The 27,053-nt window shown below is 39.5% G+C and overlaps 1 protein-coding gene across 1 annotated transcript; it reads left to right on the forward strand.

Annotated features, from left to right (window-relative positions):
- Positions 1-4,253: 4,253 nt before the first annotated feature.
- On the forward strand, positions 4,254-5,888 carry LOC139459427 (uncharacterized). Its single transcript, XM_071240878.1, has 2 exons — positions 4,254-4,281; positions 5,548-5,888. The coding sequence occupies exons 1-2, from the start codon at positions 4,254-4,256 to the stop codon at positions 5,886-5,888; spliced, it is 369 nt and encodes a 122-aa protein (XP_071096979.1).
- The last annotated feature ends 21,165 nt before the right edge of the window (positions 5,889-27,053 follow it).

Consider the following 27,053-nt stretch of genomic DNA (forward strand, 5'->3'; position numbering starts at 1 on the left):
TGATAAAGAAGCTCGGTCTGTACCGAGGCGACAGTGCTGGCAGTATTGTCCTCTCTACAGCGCCAGTGTGCATACGTGTCTCTGTGGGTGTTATCAATTAACAGATTATACATGATCATGATGTAGTCTGAATCACACTATCGACTTGCATTTGGAAGAGATTTCTTTTGAATATGGTTGGGGTTTGGTCGCTCTAATTACTTTGGCCTAAGTACGTAAAACAACTAAACTGGTACCACTAATGGTTCGGACAACAAGCCAAGCGTATTTTAGCCAACAAATCTAACCAGTGTCTGGTTATAGATGCGCATGCGCGGAGTTAATATTTACGAATGTAAACATGTGGACATATCTATACCTAGAAATGTCGTTTTTGGAGATACAAATATCACATACTACCTTAACTTGTCGAGCGCAATTCTACTTCACAAAAAATAATCATAAAGTCTGCTTTATGTTTTCATTCGATAACGGGGACCAAGTTAAGGGTCGTCAAATTGCAGTTTACGGGTATCGCACACCACTTGTTTACTCATTTACCACTTGATCGTCTGGTTTTGTTACCGGTTGCCGTCGCGTGGCAGGAGTACTGCTGTGCGGTGACCGACAACAAACACTCACGAATCACGACTATCGCGATGATCAATTAAGGAAGATGCATGTGCGCTGCTAATACGTGCAAAGTGAAAAAGCCATTCCGCCGATAAGTGAGTGATTGAGTAAATTGTACCCCGCTTTTAGCAATATTCCAGCAATATCACGGCGGGGGACACCAGAAATGGGCCTCACACATTGTACCCATGTCGGGAATCGAACCCGGGTCTTCGGCGTGACGAGCGAACGCTTTAACCACTGGGCTACCCGACTGCCCCTCCGCCGATAAGGAACATACTTACAGCAATGACAAAATTTGTAAGCTGCTCTTTTCAAGAAATATCCAGTTTGCGGGGGATGAATATCCTCATTGGGTTTTGATCACGAGGTAACAATCCGGGTAAGAATCGACAGTCGTGTAACTGTACAGACGCATCTTACTATTTTCATGCGTCGACGTTTGACATGACCTTGGTATGCTTCTTATGATTAGAAATAACTAAAGAGGAAACAAATTTAGAGATTAAACAGTCCAGGTTGGTGCCGCACGATTGGTGTCAAATGTAATATATAAAGATCATTTCATGCACAACTACCTACGGTCTACAAATACTTATATATGTCGGAACGCCTCCGTGGTCTAGTGGTAGAGCGTCCACCGGAGAGCGGACGGTCCGGGGTTCGATCCCCGTCCGTGTCATACCAAAAGAAGTTAAAAGATGGTACTTATTGCTACCTTGTCTGGCGCTCGGCATTAAAGGACTAAAACAAGGACTGGTCGGCTCGGAGTCAGTATACTGTGTCTGAGTGGGGTATTCATGTTAAACTGCGGCATGGTATCTCAGTGGGCTAGCAGTATAAATCGGAATCTGTCCGGACTAGTACAAGTAGCCTCACACACACACACACACACACACACACACACACAATTTCACCTCACCTCACTAATGTATGTTAACTGTTGATCAGTCACCTGGTACCTTTTCAGGTGAGAATAAACGGTCACACGAACCTATGAAAGGAGAAGTAGAATATTGTAGAAATGTTTTGGATTAATTTGGCCCCAACGGAGAGTTATGTGAGCCTTGAATGAGTGTTTTGGGCCTAATAGAGGGAGGGATCTGAGCCTAGGCTGAATGAGTTTTATAAGGTTGATTTGAGCCTGCCATTCCTGTATTAAACTATTGTGTCGATATTAAAGCAAAATGTCGATGTTATAGCGCAGTGCGATATTAAACATAGTGCTTACATTAAACCATGGTGCCTAACGGGGAGTAATTTGAGCACTGAGTGAGTGTTTTGGGTCTAGTGGGTGAGGAAGTGAGTATTCCAGCAATATCACGGCGGGGGCAGAAATGGGCTTCTTACATGTCGGGAATCGAACCCAGGTGTTTGGCGTGAGGAGCGAACGCTTTAACCACTAGGCTACCCGATCGCCACCTTTGGGTCTATAGTATAGGGGGGCCTAAGCAAAAGCGGAATGCACTCTAGAGTGAAAATTATAAGACTGAATTGAGCCTCGTATTCTAACCTAGTATGTCGATATTAAAGCATCATGTCGATGTTAAAGCAAGGTGACTACGTGCATATGAAACGACCGTGCCGGTATTAACCATGGCGCCGTTATTATGAGTTGTCCGGTATCTAGGGGAACATGGGTTGATGCCCTCTGGCGAGGGGAACATAGATTAACATAGAGGAAACATCTACCTATTCCTCTTCGAGGATTATGTTTCTAGGTTTGTCAGCACCATACCCGTGCTCGTGGGTTTCACCGAAGTGGTGAACGTGGGAGGCCCGCATCAATTTGGGCTTTCCTCCCACGTTAAGATGACACGCCGTGATATAACTGGAATGTTAAAAGTGGCGTTAAACCTAACTCACCCACTCTTACAATACATCTTATAATATTGCAGGTATGGCTAATACATGGTATTTATCCACTTCGTTCGTTTTTCACATTCATCGAAAAATAGTAGATAACAGAAAACTAACTTCCCCAGATCTATTGCATTCGGAAATGTTCGTAAATATCCGATGATAGGCGTCTTACATTACTCATTCGAGATACAAAACTGGGGTTGGAATGTTGCAAATGTAATGCCAACAGTTCGGCAATTCAATCTGGGTACACAAGAAACGTACCTTACATTGAAAAGAATAGAGTCTCACAGAATCCGACATTCATGTGTAAGGTTAGATAATAAACAATAGCGCTGATGTTAAACTCTTCCATTAAAGTCCTGATATGTATAGATCAACGTCCTACTTAAGGATAATATGGAATTTCAACGTCCAGCCGCGACACGGCCGTTACAAGGACTAACAGACTGCGCGAAACAATGGACATAACGCACCCCAGTGGTATACCCTTTGTCCTTAAACAAACGGGAATAATGATCAGCTCAAAACAGGAAACGCACGGGAGTGCTCACCGGGAGCTCCTACCTATTTACCAGCTGCTCGTTATTTACAGCTCAGATATATCGTATAGCATGTATCAACCAAACATGTTCAAGTACACCGTAAGAAATTACTGCTTAGATGTAAACAACGAGTAGTCTGTATCGACTCTCTGTGGACATCGCTCCAGAACAGGTAGGTTGGTTGGTTGGTTGTTTTTCGCCGCACTCAGCAATATTCCAGCTATATGACGGCGGTCAATAAATAATCGAGTCTAGACTAGACAATGCAGTGATTGATATCATGAGCATCGATCCACGCAATTGGGATCGATGACATGCATCAACCAAGTCAGCGAGCCTTGACCACCTGATCCCGTTAGTCGCCTCTTATGACAAGCATAGTCGCCTTTTACGGCAAGCATGGGTTACTGAAGACCTATTCTACCCCAGATCTTCATCTTGAACGCGACCTTAATCCCCATTTCACCGTACCGGCCCTCTGGAGGCAACGTCATGAGCTGGCATTCTTGGTGGCGGGAAAAGTCCTCTTTTTTGACGGTTTCGGTGTTGTCAGTGGTCTGATATATCACATATATCATTTGAATGTCTCTCTTCGTATATACTAGTTGTCTCCCTGTTCTAACAGATCGGGAACCGCCTCTGTAGTCTAGTGGTAGAGCGAACGCCCAGAGAGCGGAAGGTCCGGGGTTCGATCCCCGGCCGTGTCATACTAAAAGACGTTATAACACGATACGTGTTGTTATCCTAACTGAGTCGGCTTGGAGTCAATATACTGAGTCTGAGTTGGGTATTCATGTTAAACTGCGGCACGGTATCTCAGTGGGCTAGCACTATAAAATCGGCATAAGTCCGGACTTGTAAAACACACACACACACACACACACACGCGCGCGCGCGAGGGTACCTTAACACTCACCATTTGAACATCTTGAGTGACTATGTAGCTGACCTCACATCCTATACCTGTAGTTGAGCTCAGTGATTGGACCAGAGTAAGCTCAAAATCAAATAATGTAATCTCCATTTCAATCACATTTTCGGGACACTGTTGCACTTTTCATCTAGCCCAGTGTTTCAATCCCTTATAACATCCCATTGCCTTTAACCAACACTAAGCAGTTTATACCCTCATCATCAAGGTCGATCTCCCAGTTGAACACCGTCTAGTCCGGAACGAACAACATGTATAGTCTTAGTCCACATTGTTCTAGGTCTATCTCTGTATGGCTAATTATGGTTCCGAACAACACCTGCTGGCAAAGTGAGAACATACCATTATAATTACTTCCAATGTGACATTATATCTACTTTTGTCCAATTACTGAGAGGCGTCCTCCCCGACGCCGTATTAGTCACGTCCTGGTCGATACCACTATGTTGAAAGACAGATCGGGAGACGCTGTGTGGATCTCTCAGCTGACGGCGGCGTCTGGAACAACATACAGCGGACTGCGTACACGGTAGGTACATCACCTTTAAACACTGTTGCCGGATTTGATGCTTAGAAGTCTCGAATGTGTCGTAAGAACTTGGAGTTTCATTTATGAATCTTATTTCATATAATTGCTGTTTTTCAAAAGTAATACAAACTTGCAACGATCACAACCAATCTGTGAGTTCTTGATCACAATACGTCTCTCAAGTTCGTCCATTTTCCAAAGGTCACAGACCCCTGTTTATTTTTTTGACTTGTCACAGTGAAACAATTTGCTCAGTTGACTCAATTTATTTTATGGATATACCCCTGTGACATGTAAAGTTCACAACAAAAGATTTCACTAATACGATATTCTTTCCCGGTGAGGCTTATAACTTACCAATCAGCCCTCGTGTTTTGTTTGATTAATACGAATAACTAGGCTTTGATACGCCAATGACACTATAATGTGCGCAACACACTTGAAGTTTTCCCTCCGATATGTTGTTGAACGAGAGATATAGGAGGTGTAAAACTAACACTCATACATCTCACTCACTCACGCAATGGCTCACTCACTCACTCACTCACTCCTTTCATTTTGACCTGTTTTAATTTCGTAAATTGATAATGATGCATTTCTTTGTACTACCGTTGGTGTTTTTTAAGAGAATAAACTGCTTATGTTTGTGTATGTATGGCTATCTGGGGATTCCTGGTTAGAACAGGCCCCCAGCAACCTAGGTGCTAGTAAGGGACGACAAAATGGATCGGGTGGCCAGGCCAGGTGACATGTTTCATTGCGTGTCATCATCCAGAGAAGGCGCGAGGCGATGCTCACAATACCACTCGCTGGTCTGTCTGGTTCAGACTCGATTATTTACAGGCCGCTGCCATATTTGAACATTGAATGCAGCGGGAAAAAAACAACCAAAACCCCCAAAACTTTATTTGTCACTTTACATGGTTGACTGCATATGGAGAATTTGACTTAAGCTTCGTATATCGATGAAAATATATCGTTATATACTGGTCAAATAGTTGATTCCCTTTCACTGATTTTATCAGCGACAAGTGAAACCGCCTCATCTGTTTCATTTGCTACAACAGGCTCACAGCAGGGCCACAGCAGGGCCAGGACAGGACCACAACAGGCCCACAGCAAGCCCACAGCAGGCCCACAACAGGCCCACAGCAAGCCCACAGCAGGCACACAACAGGCCCACAGCAAGCCCACAGCAGCCACACAACAGGCCCACAGCAAGCCCATAGCAGGGCCGCAACAGGGCCACAGCAGGGCCAGGACAGGCCCACAACAGGCCCACAGCAAGCCCACAGCAGGCCCACAACAGGCCCACAGCAAGCCCACAGCAAGCACACAACAGGCCCACAGCAAGCCCATAGCAGGGCTAGGACAGGCCCACAGCAGGGCCAGGACAGGCCCACAGTAGGGCCACAGCAGGGCCAGGATAGGTCCACAGCAGGCTGCCCCATGTGAACCCAACTTTTAGTGCCATGTGTTTGTGTTGACATTCTTTGGTAAATACACTTTGTCCGGACTCGCCCCCAAAGGTACGTAGATCTGTGTGTACAATCCACTCTACATTGTCCAGCATACGTAGATAGCGTTCAGGCGCACTTGGTCATGCGGATATATGAGAGGTCTGCCGAAGACTCTCAGTTACATGTAGAAACCTTACTGTAATAGCATAGGCCATAACCTATAGTCGATGGTTTACCCAGAAATTACTATAAATAACAAAGTCAAGGACACATGATTGCCGTGAGGCAAATAAAACGACTAACGACATATCTGCTAAAAGCAGATTGGATTGTACGAAACATGAGCTTGTGTTTATGAATCGCCATCAAATAGTGATGTTACCAGGTGTTCTCGAAAAGGTTAACGTAGCCGTCACACCGGTTGCACCCGTCTCAAACACATGCAATGGCAAGTCAATTGTTCTCATGAAAAAACACGGGAACATATGGTAAAAGTCAAAATAGGTAATTGCATCGGACATCGTGTGTCACTGATGCGACAAACTTGGAAATGTGTTCTACATGTCTATCATAAAAAAATTTTAAAGCCTTACCGAGGCCTTGAAATGTCGTAACCTTGCTCAAATAATTCTGTTTGTCAAACGACTCTCTTTGAAATCTTGGTAGAAAGAGCATGTTCGATTGTACCTCAAAATGTAGACAGACACCAACTGCTGGAATATTGCTCGACATAAACAAAAAGTTGACTATGGGCAAGTTAAGTCATACCTCTCGTCATACAATCTTGTGGAGAGCGTTTTGTCGCTCTGAATCTTTATGCACAGATCTAAATATGAAAGAGATGAGGCGGTCTCACTGGTCTCGTTCATTTCATACATGTATTTTGTAATCGGGTTCATATGGCTATAGTTAACAGCCACGTTCTGTAACTTCTTTCAAGTAGTATATAAGGTGAAGCAGCGATGGATGGATGTCTTGCCTCGGGAGTTTGCAGCACGCCCTGTTCCAAATTTTACTGAGGCAAGTGACTAAGTTTGTAATGGGCGAACTTTTAGTTCCAAAGGGAAATAACTCTCCTTTTGAAATTATATAAGCGACGGTCCAACCTGTCGCCCCCGGTCTGGTTCTCGGACCAATGCTCGCTGCGATAACCAGTAACATGACCGTAGAGACGGAGCCAAGCTAAAGCGTTACCCTGTTTCACATTCATTAAAAAACGGTCGTTTACAACTGAATAATAATAAATGGCACATATTTTGTAGTGATTATTAGTTTAGAATATCAACTAAAAGGTTTGAAATCTTGCGATTAAAAACCAACTACTACTACTACTACTACTACTACTACTACTACTACTACTTCTACTACTACTACTAAAAGAAAACACTTAAGGCAGACTACAATTGCGGACTTAAAAAATCTGGAGTTAAGAGCCTCACGCTCGCAATGAAGTCTACGCCACACATTCAAAAATATGTTCTAGCCGTCCTTTCATATTCTCTTGGTGTTGTTGATTGGACGAAACAAAAAAAATCAGGGTATCGACACCCACACACGAAGAATCATGTCAGACAATAGATCCACCATACTCGCTCTTCCCTCAATCACTTATACTTAGGAGATAAACATATCTTTTGCGCTAAATTTAACATATTAAACCTCACGCTACGCGTTCGGTTTCAAATTCAATTTAGCGGGGTTAAATCTACAGGTAACCTAGCTCTACATTGAAAACACAGTATGTTTATCTCCATTCTACCATTACTAAATAAAACGCGAACTCTTTGGTGTTAGCAAATATACTGAGTGAAGCGGCACGGGTTGAGTCCAGTGTTTTGAGTGGGTTATCGATCTGAATTACGGAATCACCGAACAAGATATGGCGCTGTATATACTCAAGCAGTTTGTCTACACCGTAATACTTCACTCGAACATATGACAGGCATTGAAAGCATATAAGCACGGCAACTTGGTAAGCTAACATGAGGTGGGCATCCCTAAAGAAAACAAAGCAAGCTTTGCAAGGCTTTCGTTCTACGGCACGCGTCACCATTATGACGTCATATCGCTCATTGTGACGCAAAAGATATGACGTTACAGTCGTATATAGGAAAACGCCAAAATTCCACGCTCTCTGTTGTCTCCAAAACGTAAATGCATTCCCTTTGTAGATTTCTATCGTGTTTTCTGCATGACATGTATTACCACACATCCTTTGAATATTGTAGTAACCGTATCTGTGCATTTTGTAACCTGTAATTGTAGATATAACTATTTAAATATGCCTACCGACAATGACTGAAAATAGTACTATTCTGTGAGTAATAGCTTCCGCGGTGATGCGGCCGTCAAACCAGCTGTTTCAATCAGAGGGGGTTTACTGTGATTTAATAGCCTCTGATTGACCAATCAGAATCGAGTAAATTCCAAATTCATGGTAGAATAACCAATAACGATGCGAGGGCGTGGTTTGATTAACGTGATGCCTCTTCATGCAGAATTGTATTGTGCACTTTTGCATACATTTATTTGTCTGATGACCCTCTTGAGAAACATGTCAAGACTCATGATGAAAACAAGGCTTTCCACAGTTTTCTTAACGAGTGAATGATGTGAGACAAAATGTCAATGTCAATGTTGATTTTGTAGATGGTTCTGTACTGCTTGACGGTACAGAAACCAAGCCAAGTACTATATCAAATCGTCCCAGGCCCAGTTTTTCAAGGAGAACGACCACTGCATCGAGTTCATGTGCAGTGTGTTGAGAAGGACAGTAACCCTAGTGAGACATTCGCTTTATGTTTGCTGCTCAGGACCAGTCATTTCCCTCTCGACACCTTCAATGTGTGATTTTGCAAAATGTAAATATGAAATGTAGTTTATGCAGTGAAGTTAATGAGACTGTTTGTTGATGCCCAGCTTTGGCACAAACACGGTATTTTAAGCGACATGATCGAGTGGCTCGATCCTTTTATTACCGTCTTAGCCATTCTTGTGGTTTCGACACTGAGGTCCATCCATTGTACGACCCAGAGGGCGTCATGGAAAAATATGAAGACAAAATTCTTTGGAATAGGCCCGTATACAGCCTCAGACATATCCAGGCCAACAAACCTGATCTTGTCCTTTTTGATTATCATTTACATCATGGAAGTTTCTTTCCCTTTTGACTCTAATGTGATTACCAAGATTCAGGGAAAACATGGCATATATGCGGACCTCGCTTTCCAAATGTCACGCTTGCATCCCAAGTTCCAAATTGTCGGACTACCCTCATTGTTCTCGGTGCCTTAGCTTTGGCACGCCCCAGTATGTTGTCTGACATTGGGAGAGTACTCGGGCTTTCTGACAGGAACGCATCCATTCTGACAATCTGGGTAATGCAGAAGACTGTAAGGGCCCTGAACTAACCAGCCTGACTGTGCCTTTGATGCATTTATTTTGTTTTACCTGTAAATAATACTACCAATGATGATGATGACAATCAGGTGATACTTTATGGCAAACATCACATGGCACCACTATTGATATGTTGAGAAAAATAGAAAACAATCGATTTGTACGCTGTATATTTTAGGAGCGTTCACTTAAATAGAGTAGGTTCATCCTGTTCCGTCATAATTGAAAACAAATATTTACTTGCTGTGCTCATTACCTTTATCATCATGTTTCTTGCAAAATAGATGTCTTAACTTTTTTTCATTCAGCTGCCAATACTTTTAATATGGACGCTAACCTGAATAAATATTGGACGTTTCAGATATCTCTGTAAGTTTACTTTATCGAAAATGTGACTCTGTGTTTTGATTTCATTTTATTCAAATACGGTCGGCAGGGCGATAACAAATCAATAAAGCTGCAGAGCGGCGGGGAAGTCTAGTTGTTAAAGCGTTCGCTCGTCACGCTGATGGCCGGGTTCGATTCCCCACATGGTACTATGTGTGAAGCCCATTTCTGGTGCCTCCTCCGTTATGTTGCTGGAATATTGCTAAAAGCAACGTAGAACCATACCCACTCACTCACTTTTTTATTAAAACCTTTTTTCTATATCTATCTTGTTGAATAAAATAGAATCGTCTATATATCTGAACTGACTGCCAAAAGAAATTTTAGCATTTTAAAAAATTAAATTGGTCAAAGTTCAAACTAAATCAATGCAAGACACATAGTTTTAACTCAACAATGATCTGTGCAGAAAGCGATACACGTCCACGACACGGTTTTTGTTGCAGAAAATGCGAAAAGTGAAAAACACGTGCCGCTTGGGCAACCGAAACTACACGTGCAATAAGGGTACACACATTGATAAAAAACAAAACACTACAGACAGACCGGGCAGACATCAGACAGGCCAAGAACAGACAGACCCAGGGTAACTACGCCCAATGAATACCGGTACTTTCGTACTTTGCATCTAACATAGATTATAATCTACATAGAAATAATGTATTTGTTTGTAATTAGAAATGGAGGAAGCATTTTAATTGTGTGTCAAATCATGTTTATTTCGTTAGGCCCCTGTACAATACAGTACATCGTATTTATATTGACAACAGAGTAGCACATATTCAAAATGAATACCTAGCATTATTGAGCAGTGACAGGTGATGATAGTGATTATCAATAGTTGAACATATCTTGAAAATTATCTAATCCTGATTTACACTTGCAGTTTAGTAGCTGTGAATATTTAACAACATTTGAACCGTTTTCAAAGATAGGCAAATATATAACACGTAATGAATTATATACTTTAACTTTCAGAACGTCTGAATATCAAACTAGTCTAATAGACTTAAGACTCAGCTACTTTGACTGAACAAGGCAATTATAAAATTCCAAAAAAGCGAGACAATCAGGGAAGGTCGGTTATCCACGAATTACTAATAAATTCAGTATGAAAAACCCTAGCTAATAAGTTAATACAACCAGAGTCAGTCAGCACTAGATCAAAAAACGCCCTGTAATCACTTACTATCTCTGCATACGGAAGATGTAAGTTTCAAAATAAAGCGCGGAAAATAAGCTTTCACAAATCACAAATGGTTGACAACAAGCTATGAATAATTATTGTGGAGACAAAAAGGATCATAAATAATCAACTTCCAGTACTAGATAATCCATCTAATGTTTGAAAATTATTGTCACAAAAAACATTTTTAACACATGAATAAGGCAGCAAAGATATTTGTGATAACATACATAGAGTCAATACATGGTAAGAGTATACCATTAAACTACAGGAGTGACTAGACAAGTTTTACGACCTGGTTATAATTTCATACATAAAATGGAGCTCATCCTCGAGGTTTCTGCTGTCACATATTTTAGATATACCACTTAATCGTGCAAAGTCGTTGCTTCTGGTATTCCATCACAATGGTAAAGCATGATGTCTAAGTAGACATATATGTCTCTTTTACACGATTGTCCGTCACATAATATTCAACATCTAAGAGCGATTTAATCTGTTTATAATGCACGAAATGTGGAGATCAATAATCAACCCAAACACGACCCAATCCAATAGTCTTTGCTTGAAAATAGAAATAAAGTGTTTATCATTACATACGTCTTAATTATACCAGACAAACCTAAAACCCAAACCATATGAACATAATTATAACAATGTTTCTTAAAGACGCCACCCAGGTATGTCTTCCTGCCACTTCTTCTTTTACACCGAGGCAAGGGAGGTAACTGACTGTAAAGGTCCTGTTTCCACCCTTGCCGAACTAGGCTGGAATTTCTGGGCTCGATCATAGCGCCACCAGTGGCTATTACGAGTTATGTCCCTTCTATGTCCCTCCTATTGACCAATCAGATTCCAACTCTCATATCACTTGCATTTGCTTCATATAAAATGGAGGCGCCCAGTCAAGACGATCTGATCGATAATCAAAATCTATATTGAGACTAAATGGGTCTTACTTCGCGAAGTGCATCAAATAAGAAGGGCACCTTGACATGAAAAGATTTGGAAGTATCTGTTGACGCCGAGTTGGCGGTACAGATGCTTTGCAAATCCTGCAATCGACTGAAATCTGCACGACAGTTTACGAGCCGGACGTCGATTTCGTTACGTGGTTTTGATTGGACTATGCAAAGACGCAATAGTTTAGCCAGAATATAACTCAATAATTTTCACCCGAGTTCGGCAAGGGTGGAAACTAGACTTTTTTAATCAGATAACGACCTTACCTCGTGAAGATGAACTTTTTCATAAATAACTGTCGAACACGTCCCATTTTAATTCTGGAAACCCAAAAGTCCAGAAACTCTACGCTCTTTGCCCAGTCTCGGTTAAAAGTATTTACAAAATTAAACATGCCGTTTTCATGGGAACATACCAAGGAAGAAAAAATGAAAAAAAAATTGTTTAAAAACTCAATATTTAGACTATGTCGCCCATGGGCCTGCCCATGGGCGAAGTCTGGCCCATGGGTAGGCCCATGGGCAGGCCCATGGGCGAGAATATGTTCCTTTACTTAAAACTCATGTTTTTGTTTCGCAAATACATTAAATGTATTTATTCAAGTATCATGACACAAAATTTAACTCATTTTAACTTAATTCAACGATTTTATAGCGATATTGAAATATTTCGCCCATGGGCGAGAAAAAGGTTTGGCCCATGGGCAGGCCCATGGGCGAGAATATGTTCCTTTACTTAAAACTCATGATTTTGTTTCGCAAATACATTAAATGTATTCATTGAAGTATCATGACACAAAATTTAATGAAAAAATGAAAAAAAAAATTTCAAAAACTATTTCAAAAACAAATATTTAGACTATGTCGCCCATGGGCCTGCCCATGGGCGAAGTCTGGCCCATGGGTAGGCCCATGGGCGAGAATATGTTCCTTTACTTAAAACTCATGTTTTTGTTTCGCAAATACATTAAATGTATTTATTCAAGTATCATGACACAAAATTTAACTCATTTTAACTTAATTCAACGATTTTATAGCGATATTGAAATATTTCGCCCATGGGCGAGAAAAAGGTTTGGCCCATGGGCAGGCCCATGGGCGAGAATATGTTCCTTTACTTAAAACTCATGATTTTGTTTCGCAAATACATTAAATGTATTCATTGAAGTATCATGACACAAAATTTAATGAAAAAATGAAAAAAAAAATTTCAAAAACTATTTCAAAAACAAATATTTAGACTATGTCGCCCATGGGCCTGCCCATGGGCGAAGTCTGGCCCATGGGTAGGCCCATGGGCGAGAATATGTTCCTTTACTTAAAACTCATGTTTTTGTTTCGCAAATACATTAAATGTATTTATTTAAGTATCATGACACAAAATTTAACTCATTTTAACTTAATTCAACGATTTTATAGCGATATTGAAATATTTCGCCCATGGGCGAGAAAAGGGTTTGGCCCATGGGCGAGCATATTTTCCTTTACTTAAAACTTATGTTTTTGTTTCGCAAATACATGCAGGTGTTCTTACTATTTTCATGGCACATAATGTAACTCAATTTTACTCAATTCAGCTATTTTACAGATTTATTGAAATATTTCGAGAAAAGGTTTTGCCTTCGAAATCCTTGATTATTATATCATGCCAGAGTTCTGAAATACAGTGACAATGTTGCTGAACAGTAGAATCTGATGGACGTATTGTGCAGAACCTGTTTGACACTATGGGTTCCAGGACCACTAACACTCTGAGCTGAAAAAGTTTGGTCCTAACCGCACCCAACATCTTTAATGAACCCGGCCTTATCTCTCAAAACGTTTTGGCAGTTTATCATACGAATTCATGTGCGTGTACAACATTAAATTTTAGTTAGTTTCTATTTCATTTCCCCTGTTATGACCCGTTGATACATCACACTGTGCAATTACGTGACAGGTACGCGTGCGCGTATTTTAATGGAAAGAAACTATTCGTCTTTTATTGCATAACGTTTGGCTGAATATCTTACATTCTAACGAAATCTCGAAATAATTATTTAATTACAAGCAGTGTCGAACTGACCAGTAGGAATTATGTTTCAATGCGATTGAGGAAAACGTGAGTGAATATTGTGACACTAAAGCAACTTTTAACTGCATTGTCACTTTTGGTATGAAAATGGTAATAGTTAAGAAAAACGTAACAGCCCTCTTATGATAATTTTCATATTCTCATTAGTACGTTGTGTCTAATTACAGTGTCGGCCTTATTTACAGGTGATTCTACAATACTTGTTGTCAGTCAATTACAATCTGCCACACCACGCGTGAATAAACAGTTATGCAGGTGTTGCTGTGGGCAAACACCTAGCCTGTACATGTATATTTATGTGGATACATGTATTACATATTTTCGTTGATATGTGGATATATTAAGCACCAAGACACAAAAAGTTTATGAAAGATGAATTTGTGCCTTGATATATATATTCAACGCGAACGAAGCTTGTATTTTCTCCGCGATCCTGATGTGTATCATCGTTTAATTGGTCATTCATTAAAAGTATGTTGTGAGGCGATATCAAAGGAGACGCTCAATATACACAGTGTCGTCCGTTTCGCGTGAACTACCACCCCACCCTGTCAGTAAGAGTTATGTAATCGGTACACAAATATATTTGGTGCGATGTCAGTGTGGAAGGAGTTTGAATTACGTCCGCCAGTGGCCACAGAAAGTATAGTACCAATCAACAAGGCCAATGCCGTACTAATAACCTAGTGACTCGCTGTCAATATGTCTGCTACATCTACCATACCATCATCCCTGTCACAACTGGCGTATTAACGGTTTATTCAAAAAATTATTGTAGAAATGTCGTTACCAGACTAACGTACGTCGTATTCAGTCCTCAACTGGATGTCACATTCCTTATATCAGTTAACAGCCCTGTTTGTGAAAATATTTACTAGACATAAGATTTAAAGACTAATAAAATCAATTGTAAGACCGCATAGACCATAAAACTGAATAAAATATGTCTTCGTATCATCTCTTGTGTATTAGATGATGGCAATGACCGGAAATGTTATAACGTTAGATTAAGAAGGAGAAACATTAAAGTGTTTTACAATACTTGGAAACATGAGCAATAAGATGTAGCAACATAAACATGCATGGAATAGGGAAAAAGGATGAAAACAAATTGAAAAGGATTTTAATACAAAATTATCGAACTAAATAACTTGCCTGAACAGAAGGGGTACCCAAACTTGTTTGACAGTTATTCGTGTGTTGTAGACTGTCGAATGGGACTCATGTGTGTACGTAGGGTACGCATATCTATTGCAAGTTTTAGTACTCATACACTTTCTCTTTTTGTGTTTTGTTTGTTTGTTAGTTGTATAACGCCACACTTTAGCAATATTTCAGCTGTATGACGGCGGTCTGTAAATAATCGAGTCTGGACCAGACAATCCAGTGATTGACATCATGTGCATCGATCCACGCAATTTGGATACGATGACATGTATCAACCAAGTCAGCGAGCCTGACCACCCGATCCCGGTAGTCGCTTCTTACGACAAGCGCTGTCGCCCTTTTACGCCAAGAATGGTTTGTTGAAGATCTTCACGGGTCTATTGAATGCAGGGATTTGTGTAAAGTCATCAGACAGCATACAATGCCAACTAAAAAATTATACTCAGTGTCTCCGCAAAGTAATATAGTACGGAACTTAGAGTACATGTGAGATTATATTCAGATTAGGGAGATGTTTAATCCATATAACGTGTTATTATTCTACCTAACAATGTATTTAATGAAATGAATGCAAAACAAACTCAACGGCTAAAAGGTTTCATTGAAAAAACTACCCCTAGTCTTGACTAATAAAACAACTGCAACCCGACACAGATTAAACGCAACTTACAAACACAATCATAATCTGGTTAGTCTGTATCACTCAACGAGGCCGCTTACTCTGCCCACAGTATGACAGTATTGGGCAGTTCAGTAATTAGGAGCCAAAACCAGGCAGGTACGCTGGTCACACTTGACTGGTCTGACTGATGATTAGGTCGTCTGACAGTTGGGAGTGAACCATAGCAAGAAGTATCTGCGAAACTATTTGCTCCTTTTATGGGACCGATTAGTTTTATGACCATGGGCCTCGGCACAAGCGTGGTGTTGGAAGACAAGTTATACATGTACATCCGATATGGTGACTGTTTTTCGCTATTCATATTCTAAATACATTCATAATACCACAACATTTTAGTACTCCTTGAAACTTTACAATCACTTCAATATGTACAATAGATTGAACGAGAACACTTGATATATTGCAGATTATTCAATCATTGTCTCTATTATCAGCCGCTACGTTTGTATCGTTTGCATTGTACAAAGGAATATTTTATCTGTCCTTTTGCAGATTTAGCCTCAGAATGTGCTCATTCGAATTAGGAACGAAAATTGCTTATCATGAGTATATATGATACAGTTAAAAGTTACTTGTACACTGTAGACGTATTCACTTTAAAGTCGCATACGACCTTCGCGAGCGAGTTGAATGATCCAGGTTAATTGGAACGAAGTCTAGAAAGGGTTATAAAGTTTTGTATTTGGTAATGTGTAGGTTTGTTAAACATAATTTTTTAAATTCCTTTTATTTCAATATGTAAAAACATAACTATGCGCTTAAAAACAGAGCTGACTTGATGGGAGATAGCCACCTCAGATTGTCTGTTGGACACGGTTTAACCTTACTGTGTCCTCACCCTGGTTGTTGTTACCGTTGTTATAAGGGATTAAGAGCTACGGCTCATTGCATTTTTGGTTACAGTCTGTATCACTAAAGTGGACATGTGCAGGTGAACTCTTTTCAATTAGTATATGAAATGCCCCAAAATGTGAACTCCAGACAATAATAACCTGAGGGTAAATCCACGTGCGTCTGCCTTTCCCCTCGTTCACCTTCGAAATCCTTGATTATTATATCATGCCAGAGTTCTGAAATTCAGTGACAATGTTGCTGAACAGTAGAATCTGATGGACGTTTTGTGCAGAACCTGTTTGACACTATGGGTTCCAGGACCACTAACACTCTGAGCTGAAAAAGTTTGGTCCTAACTGCACCCAACATCTACAAGTTTGTAAGCTTGTAGACATCATTAAGAAGTAATTAACAGTCCCATGCTGAGACCTTTCTCAAAATTCAGACCGGTGGCAGGCTGCCAACAAAGAGAAGAAAATATCGCAACCCCGACACGAGTGTGCTCAGTCAAACAATGAACTTACGACCGGCAGAAACGTCGTATTTTAGGAACAGTGCTATAACAAGACATTTGAAATTTCTTACAAGCAGATACATTAGAGACAGTGACTAGACTACAGGTACGTAATCCGTATCAATCAAAGGTGTAAAAAAACTGAAAATCATATCTGTCGGAGACCTACAAAATTACCAAGTTTTATCATTACTATATTTATTACAATGCAAATACTTTAGTGATACATTTTTTAGAGGAGAGGGCATACATACAAGTATATTGCTTCCGTGTGTGAATGCAGTTTGTACTTGGTATCTCAGTTCTCAGTTGCATACCGGTTGTATAACTGAATTTGTATATGGAACCATGCGTACAGCATGACAATTACTTGCTATTCGTCAGTTTACAACACACATAACACGGTCAAACAATTTTAGGCACCGCTTTTGCGAGTTATTTAGTACAATAATGTTTTATTAAAATCTATTTCAATTTGTTTTCACCATTTTCCCTATTGACAGTCGTTGTTACGTGCGTCACTAGGTAATTAGTACGGATTGACCTTGTTTATTGTTTCTATACTTTGAGGATTTCTGTGGCAAGTGGCGGACGTAATTCAAACTCCTTCCGCACTGACACCGCATCAAATATATTTGTGTACCGATTACATAACTCTAATGGACAGGGTGGGGTGGTAGTTCACCGGACGACACTGTGTATATTGGGCGGCTCCTTTGATATCTCCTCCAAACATACGTTTATTGAATGACCCCATTAAACGATGATACACATCTCGATGAATATATCAAGGCACTAATTCATCTTTCATAAACATTTTTTTGTCTTTGTGCTTAATATATCAACATATCAACGAACATTTGTAAAACATGTATCCTTAAAAAAAATAAACATTTTCAGGCTAGGTATTTGCCCACAGCAACACCTGCATAATTGTTTATTCACGCGTGGTGTGGTAGATCGTAATTGACCGAGAGCAGGTATTGTAGAATCACCTGTAAATAAGGCCGACACTGTAATTAGATACAACGTACTAATGAGAATTATCATAAGAAGGCTGTTGTTTTTTCTGAACTGTTACCATTTTCATACCAAAAGTGACAATGCAGTTAAAAGTTGCTTTAGTGTCACAATATTCACTCACGTTTTCCTCAATCGCATTGAAACATAATTCCCACTGGTCAGTTCGAAACCGCATGTAATTAAATAATTATTTCGAGATTTCGTTAGAATGTAAGATATTCAGCCAAACGTTATGCAATAAAAGACGAATAGTTTTTTTCATTAAAATACGCGCACGCGTACCTGTATATTGCATACCTAGTGTCACGTAATTGCCCAGTGTGATGTATCAATGGGACATAAAATGGGAAATGAAATAGAAACTAACTAAAATTTAATGTTGTGTAAAATAACTTCAATGAATTGGAGTACACGCACATGAATTCGTATGATAAACTGTCAAAACGTTTTGAGAGGTAAGGCCGGGTTCATTAAAGATCGCTACAATATGTAAAACAGGTGAAATTTGTAGAACTAAAGGAAACATCCAACCAAATGCCCTTTTTAAATAGTAATGTAATGATATAATATAAAGTATATTTCACATGATACAATATACTTTGCAAACAGTTAGTTGATGCTTGAAAGGGACTGACGAAAACATGGGCGAAATATTTTAATAACGCCGTAAAATAGTTGAATTAAGTAAAAATTAGTTAAATTTTGTGTCATGATACTTGAATAAATACATTTAATGTATTTGCGAAACAAAAACATGAGTTTTGAGTAAAGGAACATGTTCTCGCCAATGGGCCTGCCCATGGGCCAAACCTTTTTCTCGCCCATGGGCGAAATATTTCAATATCGCTATAAAATCGTTGAATTAAGTTAAAATGAGTTAAATTTTGTGTCATGATACTTCAATGAATACATTTAATGTATTTGCGACACAAAATCATGAGTTTTAAGTAAAGGAACATATACTCGCCCATGGGCCAAACCTTTTTCTCGCCCATGGGCGAAATATTTCAATATCGCTATAAAATCGTTGAATTAAGTTAAAATGAGTTTAATTTTGTGTCATTATACTTCAATGAATACATTTAATGTATTTGCGAAACAAAATCATGAGTTTTAAGTAAAGGAACATATACTCGCCCATGGGCCAAACCTTTTTCTCGCCCATGGGCGAAATATTTCAATATCGCTATAAAATCGTTGAATTAAGTTAAAATGAGTTTAATTTTGTGTCATGATACTTCAATGAATACATTTAATGTATTTGCGAAACAAAATCATGAGTTTTAAGTAAAGGAACATATTCTCGCCCACGGCCAAACCTTTTTCTCGCCCATGGGCGAAATATTTCAATATCGCTATAAAATCGTTGAATTAAGTTAAAATGAGTTAAATTTTGTGTCATGGTACTTGAATGAATACATTAAATGTATTTGCGAAACAAAAACATGAGTTTTAAGTAAAGGAACATATTTTCGCCCATGGGCCTGCCCATGGGCCTACCCATGGGCCAGACTTCGCCCATGGGCAGGCCCATGGGCGACATAGTCTAAATATTGAGTTTTTAAACAATTTTTTTTTCATTTTTTCTTCCTTGGTATGTTCCCATGAAAACGGCATGTTTAATTTTGTAAATACCTTTAACCGAGACTGGGCAAAGAGCGTAGAGTTTCTGGACTTTTGGGTTTCCAGAATTAAAATGGGACGTGTTCAGTGACATTGTTTTGGATAACGATCCTCAAGCATTCTCAATAATTTACGCATTTCAAATAATAAACATATATGTCTGTTCTCCCACATTCTGCTAAAAAAGCATTACTTCAGCCCCACATAATGTCATGATATATATTTTGAATATTATATTTACAGGCAAATTAGGAAATTTCATGTAAAGCTTTTTTTAACTAGTAATGCCTTGAATTGTTGATAGGCATTACTTAGAAGTGAACGGATGACAAAGTAGACACAATAATAGATCCTTATACCGTTGTCATGCAAGACTGTTATTTGTCTTGCATGGCAACGGTATAAGGATATATACCGAAACGTCGCCTTTACAGTAATTAAAGAAGTTGTCCATAAATTGTATCTACTCTGTTAGTTGTGCCTTACTAACTTCGTTAACAAGAGTAACAGTTCACTTTGTCCACAATAATCTAGTTCAAAATAAAACCCCTAGATGATCATAATAAATAGACGTCTTTAACGGTTTCCTATCAATGACCATCTTTTCATACGATCGAAGAATGACACCATTCTATAATAAAATAAAACCTCGTTTTATCCTTATTTACTTCAAGACTCGAAGATATACAATACTTATCAATCTTGTTAAACAACAAACAAACAAAACTGTTTTCCACCAATATCGTCAGCGAGTGGCGAAACACTATTCACAAGGCTGTACAAGAGGGATGTTTCCAACGTTTTAATGGCCAACCTTCTCTTAATGCAATATTCAGGCAGCTTCAGCTTTCAGTGTTTACATTTTTGCCTAATTGAAAGTTGGATATTTCCAGATTTGACGCATCAGTGTCAGAAATGATATCTGATGCAATTCCCTATTTTGACTTATACCATATGTTCCTGTTCTTTTCAGGGGAACAGTTGATTTGTCTTTGCATGTGTGTGGCAGCGGTAGGGAAATATATGTGATTCATAAAGACATGCTTATGATATAATCGGATTGGTACAATGTAGTCATAGTCATACTACCTCCTACGATAGACCATGTACTATCCTAGATGAGAGTAACTGTGGTAGAGACGCCGCATATAACTCTTGTTCTAACCCATACCCTTAGATAACGCTTGTTCCACCCTACACTCTCATATAATGCTTGTTATCCAACACCCTCACATAACGATCATTCTACCCACACCCTTCTATATACCTTCTTTATTCAAATGGTTGGAGGCAATATAAGGATAAGTGTGCACATCGATTTTTTCTTATCCGTACACCTCATTAAACGAAAAATATTAATGAAGTCAATTCTTATAACACAATCAGTCAACATTATTCCCAGACTACCTATTTAATCTTAAACACACAAAAAGCAACAGACAACAATACGAAATCAGTGACATTTGATCAGTGCACGTGGAAACCTAAACGCAGAATATTTGCTTTGTTTGGCAATCTTATTTAATAGAATCACTTGCAATATATACTGAACCGCAAAAGAAACGTCACACCAAGTAACATTGCATGAAAGTTGTCATTTAAATATCTGGATAATTTTTGTCAAAGTTTCTAAAATTTAACATTACCTTGTCCGGAAATATGAAATTTGATGATAAAAAAACAAAGCAGATGACAATAAAACCGATCGCCCAAACGCATCACGGCAACGGCCATGATAACCCGATGTACATGAGTTCCGTGCAAATTGAACATGCGCATGAACAGCAGTGGAGAAGAGTCCTCTTCTCAGACGAGAGCCGTTACTGTATCTCAACAGCAGATGGCAGAGAGAGAGAGAGAGAGTCTGGCGACGCCGTGGGGAACGTTATTCGGATGCTTGTGTTCCCCCATTTCTTGCCCTACCAGCAGACATCTCCACTGTCACAGGCCACACCGAGGACCCATTCTGACCCGTCTTCAATGGGCAACACAGCACCAGCATTGGCGCCACCAGACGAGACGAGAGTTGTATCTCAACAGCAGATGGCAGAGAGAGAGAGAGAGAGAGAGAGAGAGAGAGAGAGAGAGAGAGAGAGAGAGAGAGAGAGAGAGAGACGCCGTGGGGAACGTTATTCGGATGCATGTGTTGTTGAGAGAGACTCGTGGGGTGGTCCGAGCATCATGGTGAGGGCTGGAATTAATCTTGCACAGAGGGTCGGCCCTGTGGTCTTCCAGAACATCGGTCCAGGCAATGATCAAGTCTTGAGACCACACGCCATACCTCATTTGGCACGTCGCCGCAACCACGAGTTTCAGCATGATAACGCGCGTGCCCACACTGCGAGAGCAACAAGAGACTTCCTCCAGCAGAATGGCATCAGAACCATGCAGTGGCTTGCCTTCAGTCCCGATGTAAATCCAATTGAGCACCTGTGGGACGAGATTAAAGGACGGCTGAATGACGTCCGACAAAGGCCGACAAGAGCAGCTGGACTGCGTCAGGCGTTCCTCAGAGCCTTCATCAACCGCTTCATCTATTCCATGTATCGACGTTGCACGGCAGTCATCAATGCACATGGCGGACACACGAGATACTGACTTGTGATGCCATTTTCTCAGAGACTAGTGTTGTGTTTCACTTTAAGAACATTTGACACTTTAATTTCAACCTTGATGATCAGTTTTGCCAAGTGTCATCTTTTTAATATGTCTCAAAGTATGTTTACAGTGTTTGGACAAATAAGGTTTCTCATATATCTATCCATAGTGACGTTTCTTTTGCGGTTCAGTATATTTGTGATCACTTGGTCTAGACTCGAGTTTTTCAAAACGTCAACGTGAAAACGCCTCGACTATTGCGGGTAAAGGGCAAAATAGTGATGAAACTTATAAGAATGGTTCTCCGAAACTCAGTGATGACACTATTTGTTCACGAACAGGGTAAACATGTCTTCTCTACCGGTAACACCGCCACTCACAAATTGTCATTGAAAAAATCAGTCAGTGTTTGTTTAAGACTTACGCAAACGCTTGTCTCAATCGTAATCTCACACAGGCGATATCTCCTGTAGGAGCATTAGTTATACATTAAACCTCTAGCATATAAGATTTCTCTTCATTTCGTCGCATCCTGCTCCTACACCAATGTGGAAGTGGAGAAGCAGAGTAATTACAATGTCAAGAGGGAGCCATATATACATTTCTAAATTGAGTTATGATAATCCCAAAACAGCCTCCAACAGTTGATCCAGACTGGGACACAATATCTCATTTTGTCGTGTAGCGATAATGGATTTTGTCCAGGAAGATGACACATTTAGTTTCCACTGCAAATAAACTATCCATTTTCTGAATGGATGTTGGTGTGTTGCTTAGTGTGACACATGGAAATAGCATATATTTTCAGCTACAACTGCAAAACCAGATATATATTTTTTATACTGGCTACAAATTTCCGACTTCAGCAACAGTCTGCAAAGATTGACTTGTGGCCTATGTCCCACAGTGTTTCAAATTACAGGAACCACCAAAACTTTCCTTGTCCTTGACGAACACCATTTCATCAAAGTTGTTCAAGTATAGAAAGGGTTGCAGAAAGTGGACTTGACCGCTCATGATATAAATTCCACTCCTTGTGGCTGCCAATACTCATCGAACTGCTACCAACCTGTTGATCATATAATCACGGGTGACTTCTCTATTGTTGATAATAACATCCTTCGTCAATTAACTTTGAAATGATTATGGATGCTGTAGAATCATATGCCAAAAATGTGCCAATTTGTTAATTTGATGAAACTTAATCCTCAGCAAACTTTAAGCAGTACATACACAATCTTGATGCAATGTCAGAAACATGTATATTTCATCTCCAAAACAAGTACCCCACCAGCCCAGCCCCAAAAACAACAACAACAACAACAACAACAACAACAACAACAACAACAACAACAAACCACCAAAAGAAGACCCCCAAACAATATTACGTGGTCAATACCTTCATAGGAGGTAGTATGACTATTATAAAAAAGCAGAGTTCTTTTACGATCCCGACTATATCATGAGCATGTATTTATATATCACTATCAATTAGTGATGTCAATATTCAGTGGGCTTAGTCAGACAGAATTTCTGTTTTTTTTGCTTCAATAGTTCGGACAAGGTAAGCAGCTTGCACTAGTAATTCGTTGATAGACGCTGGGGTGATAATACCGTTTAGTTTCAGGTTTTATTTCGCTGTTGAAAATAACATCAAATAACTTTTCTATAACAGGGATTTTTTTTCCTTCAGCAAATTAAAAATATTCACCTGCTAAGACATTAACTATAGTAGCTATATTTTTCTTAATACTAATGCCTTGACAGTTTGTGTGAGTGAGTGAGTGAGTTGGGCTTATCACCGCTTTTAACAGTATTCCAGTTATGTCACGGCGTGTCAGCTTAATGTGGGAGGAAAGCCCGAAGTGATGCAGGTCTCAGACGTTTACCACTTCGGTGAAACCCACGGGCAAGGGTATGGTGACAAACCTAAAAGCATAATCGGGGCAAACCGGGATCCAAACCCACAATCATAGGTTTCTGGTTGACTGTTTGTGAATTTGCACTAAGTAACTAGGCTAGGTTAATATACTCCACTGTGTCCGAAACGTGTTTCTCTTTACAAAGAAGTTGCCATCCATAAATTCTCTTCCTAATGTGTATCACTTCAAAATGCCATTCAAAAAGACTTAAATGTCTTTCGTTTAATTATTTTTTATTAATACTTTATGAATATTCATAAAAGTCGCCAATGTTAATCCGTCATAATTTATTACATATTACGTTCTTACTCAATGGCATACGGTGTTATTACAATTCAGCATATGAAAGATTTTCGGTATTTTTTATCTAAAAAGGCCTTTTTATCTGTAAACACATCCGCATCGTGAAACTCCCTGGACCTATAAACACAGCCAAGAACTCGAGTTTTGATCTTCTTAAGGGCTTTCAGTATATGCCTTGTTAATATCACAAACCACATTCACGACTAATCCATTGATGTGGCCCTCGTGTCATACAGTACTTTGAGTGTGTGACGTCAGTGCGCCAACTCTGCTAGGCGATAAGATTTTATTTTAATTATTCAACTCCTAACTTTATATTTCTTTATGTTTATATTTTATGTAAATCTGTATGCACATTTTGTAAACATATATACGTAAAGGTAGCTTTATGATATTACAGTACCAACATCAGAATCCATCGAAATGTTATCGGCGTCCCGGGGATTATCTACGATTCAAATATAACATCGCTATTGCATTCGTGACCAACTCGTGTTATTCCGGGACAAGCCGAATAGCGACTCGTGCCCTTCTCGTAGCCATTTTTGCGACCGGGTTCCGTCTTAGTGCAAACGGGCATACCTAACAAAATTGTCAACTCGTTGCGTACTGGTTCACACATTTTCCCCATATTTTACATATATTTCAGACGCAATTTAAAGCACATCGGGACATGCGGAATTATACAGACATGATTGAACACATTTAACTGTGTCTTTGGTATATTTTTAGATGCAAGACATATGTAAAATCAAAACTTATTTCTGAGGGATTCTTTGACGAAGAACTTGCAATCATACGCGCATTCTGATTGGTTTGTCGTATTTTCGCACATAACATTCGTCGATAGGGGGACGAGTCTTCTTGCAGGTTACGGAAAGGAGCGAGTGGTGACGAATGATCGCTATTGCCGAATGAGTTGAACGGTATTTCTCCAGCTTTGTTTAAGTTTATTTAACGACACGTATTCCAAATCAGGTATTCAAACACGAACCACCTGGCTGTAAATCACTTGTGACTTCAACTACCAGTGAGTTATCAAAGAAGATACGCTAATGACACTCAGACAATGGACCTACAAAGCACCTTTGTAAATTATCTGGAGATGTATTGAGCTACCACTGAAAGCTTTCATTCTTCGAATAATAATTTAAAATGACGGGGCACCATGCGAGGTAACGTTAGCTGGATAATGGAGCCATGGAACTAATACCTTCTCACTTTCATTATCCTAAAATGAGAGTAGGTCACATCAGAGCTACTTATCGATTTCATTGTGGAGATGCTACACTTTGATGAAAATATGTCTTCGAGAAAACTTTCACTACCATAATACGTTCAATTGATGTCTGAAAATAACCGGCATCGTTCTTCCTTGAAAAGTTTTTTTTTTATGGAGTTGATTATTATTCAGTCGGTAACGATTCATTTTGTAAATGAATTTATTCATGATTCTGTCGGTTATTTTCAATTAATAGCCGTGGGCATGTGATGGTGCCGTGACGTACTCGCCTGTCGCTGCCACATGACTATTGTCATTTGGGATGTTCAAAATGAGGTATTTTTCCGACAGTAAATACGTGTAGATATAATCTTTTAGCCCACGCAGCGTGAGATAGGACATTAATAATCCACCTGGGCAGAGGTATAGAAAGTAAAGTTATTTCTTGTTAATGTCTCATTCCACAAGACTGATTGCCAAAGGATGATGGGCTGGCACCCATGGCGTTTGATGGAGGGATATGGTTCTTTTAGAAGACATTTTCGCAAGAGACACCACGAATATCATTTCATAAAGGTATAAAGACATACACCGGTAATGTATACATATGCAAGGATAATGGAGATACTTTAAAGGATAATGGATACACTTACAAGGATAATGGGGACATGTAAAGATAATGGAGACATGCAAGGATAATGAAGACACAGGGATAATGATGGCAGGCAAGGATAATAAAGACACTTACAAGGATAATGGATACACTTACAAGGATAATGGATACACTTACAAGGATAATGGAGACATGCAAAGATAAGGGATACACTTACAATGATAATGGAGACATGCAAGGATAATAAAGATACTTACAAAGATAATGGAGACATGCAAGGATAATAAAGATACGTACAAAGATAATGGAGACATGCAAGGATAATAAAGATACGTACAAAGATAATGGAGACATGCAAGGATAATAAAGATACGTACAAAGATAATGGAGACATGCAAGGATAATAAAGATACGTACAAAGATAATGGAGACATGCAAGGATAATAAAGATACGTACAAAGATAATGGAGACATGCAAGGATAATAAAGATACGTACAAAGATAATGGAGACATGCAAGGATAATAAAGATACGTACAAAGATAATGGAGACATGCAAGGATAAGGGAGACACTAACACTTACAAGGATAATGGAGACACTTAC

This window comes from Haliotis cracherodii, unplaced genomic scaffold, assembly GCF_022045235.1.
Source record: "Haliotis cracherodii isolate W230 unplaced genomic scaffold, xgHalCrac1.p SCAF_13, whole genome shotgun sequence".
NCBI lineage: Eukaryota > Metazoa > Mollusca > Gastropoda > Lepetellida > Haliotidae > Haliotis > Haliotis cracherodii.

Coding starts and splice junctions, on each gene's coding strand:
- LOC139459427 (XM_071240878.1), top strand. CDS start 4,254: ATGGTTCCGAACAACACCTGCTGGCAAA. Junction 4,282..5,547: donor GAACAACACCTGCTGGCAAA/GTGAGAACATAC, acceptor TTGCTACAACAG/GCTCACAGCAGGGCCACAGC.